Source organism: Otolemur garnettii, unplaced genomic scaffold (genome assembly GCF_000181295.1).
Source record: "Otolemur garnettii isolate 467f Iridium unplaced genomic scaffold, OtoGar3 scaffold00082, whole genome shotgun sequence".
Classification (NCBI taxonomy): Eukaryota; Metazoa; Chordata; class Mammalia; order Primates; family Galagidae; genus Otolemur; species Otolemur garnettii.
The window spans coordinates 6,069,121-6,071,059 of record NW_003852477.1 but is presented as its reverse complement, the minus strand read 5'-3'; the positions used below and the strand labels follow the sequence as shown (position 1 = coordinate 6,071,059).

At 38.6% G+C, this 1,939-nt stretch overlaps 1 protein-coding gene across 1 annotated transcript in view; it reads right to left on the bottom strand.

The window, feature by feature from the left end:
• Positions 1 to 1,939, bottom strand: part of KIF15 (kinesin family member 15) — an 85,058-nt gene that overhangs the window by 68,847 nt on the left and 14,272 nt on the right. The window contains 1 exon segment of the mRNA XM_012808000.2: positions 1,739 to 1,776. Coding sequence (XP_012663454.1) covers positions 1,739 to 1,776 — 38 coding nt within the window.

Genomic DNA, 1,939 nt, shown 5'->3' with positions numbered 1-1,939 from the left:
GAACCTCTATGACATGGCCCCAGGGGACAGCTGTAACTTCCTTTCCTGCTAGCCCCTTATCCTGGAACACTCCACTCTTGAAGTACAGGTCCTCTGTTGTTCCTCAACACTCTTGACAGAGCACCCATCTCAGGGTGCAATTGCTCTCCCTCTGCTTGAGAGATCATTCTTCAAAACAGTCTCATGGTTCATTTTCATTTCACTTAGTAATTCTCTCCACCTACCCAACCTAAGATAGCACCCCCTGGTCTTTTCCATCCCCTATACTGCTTTATTTTTCTTCACAGCACTTACACCTCTGGCTTAATTTCTAGAGATTTATTTGCTTTTAATGAATGGCACATCCCCTCTGCCTGAGAATATAAGCTGCACAAGAGTCTGGATGTCGCCTTATATTCAAATAGACCAAAGTGCCTTGAAGAGAGCCCAGCATATAAGTACAGGTATTCAATCATTCCATTCTTTGTTGTTCTTATAACCTCAGAGAGAGGAAGACCTTTCTTACAACTCACAATGCAGATGCCTTCCAAAAAAAAAAAAGAAAGAAGAGGGCAGCGCCTATGGCTCAGTGAGTAGGGCACTGGCCCCATATACAGAGAGTGGTGGGTTCAAATCCAGCCTTGGCTGAACTGAAACAAAAAAGAAAATAGCCGGGCATTGTGGTAGGTGCCTGTAGTCCCAGCTGCTCAGGAGGCTGAGGCAAGAGAATCGCTTAAGCCCAGGAGTTGGAGGTTGCTGTGAGCTGTAACACCACGGCACTCCACCAAGGGCGATAAAGTGAGACTCTGTCTCTACCAAAAAAAAAAGAAAGAAAGAAGAAAAAAACATGAAATTCAACCACATTAGAAAAAAAAGGCTTTAGAATACCAAACATCCTAAGTCAAGACAAATGAAAAACTTAGAAGAAAATGTAGAATCTATATAATACTGGACAAAAAGCTAATCTTTCTCTTTTATAAAGAATTTCCACAAGAAAAAGCCAAGCCAATTTTTAAAGCAGGAAGAAAGCTTGAATGGGGATTTCAACAGAAAGGTTACTGACATAGCCAATAAATGAGAGATACTCAGTTGTCACAAGACATGGGGATGTCAAAGAAACACATAATGAGATAATACTTCACACACTGGAGAACGGAAACTGAAAACAATCCAAGTATCATTGATGACAGAAGGGAAAATTTGCAGTATATCCATATAATACATATGTCATACAGTAATGGATCATACAATAATACATATATCATACAGAAATAAACTACTATTACATGCAACAATAGGAGTAAATCTTAGAAACTTAATGCTAAAAGAAGGTAGAAACAAAAGAATACATACCGCAAAATTTCATTTGCAGAAGTTCAAAAACAAGCAAAATGAATGAAGACAGAAGTCAAAGTAATAGGTACTCCAGGGGACAGGGATAGGGATAGCTACTAAAAATCCTGTTCTGAGTAGTAGGTGTACAGGTGTGTAAGTCTAAAAAAATGCATTAAGTCCCACTGAAAACCTGTTTATTGAGCACCTACTCTTTGCTAAGCACTGAGGTGGGGACTACAGCTGCAAGCATGATTAACACATGAACTTCGCTATCAAGGACTCACAATCTGGCAGAAGACTGAGGAATATCCCGAATTCCGTGAGACCAACATGAAATACAGAAATTATGCCTTCCCTAAAACACACTGGTTGCTGTCATCATAGAAAGAGAGGATTAAGCCCACAAAACTTAATCTTTACTTACCCATCATAGTAAATGTCTTCCCTGAGCCAGTCTGTCCACTGCAAAAAAAAAAGATTTATATATTATTTTACACATAAAATGTAGAAGATCACCCTCCTATTTTTAATAGTCTATTCTTACATAAATGTTCTCTATAAAAAGTTAGCTTATCTTCTATTTTTAAATTAGATTAGGTAAAAAGTGAATGATCTACCTTCTTTG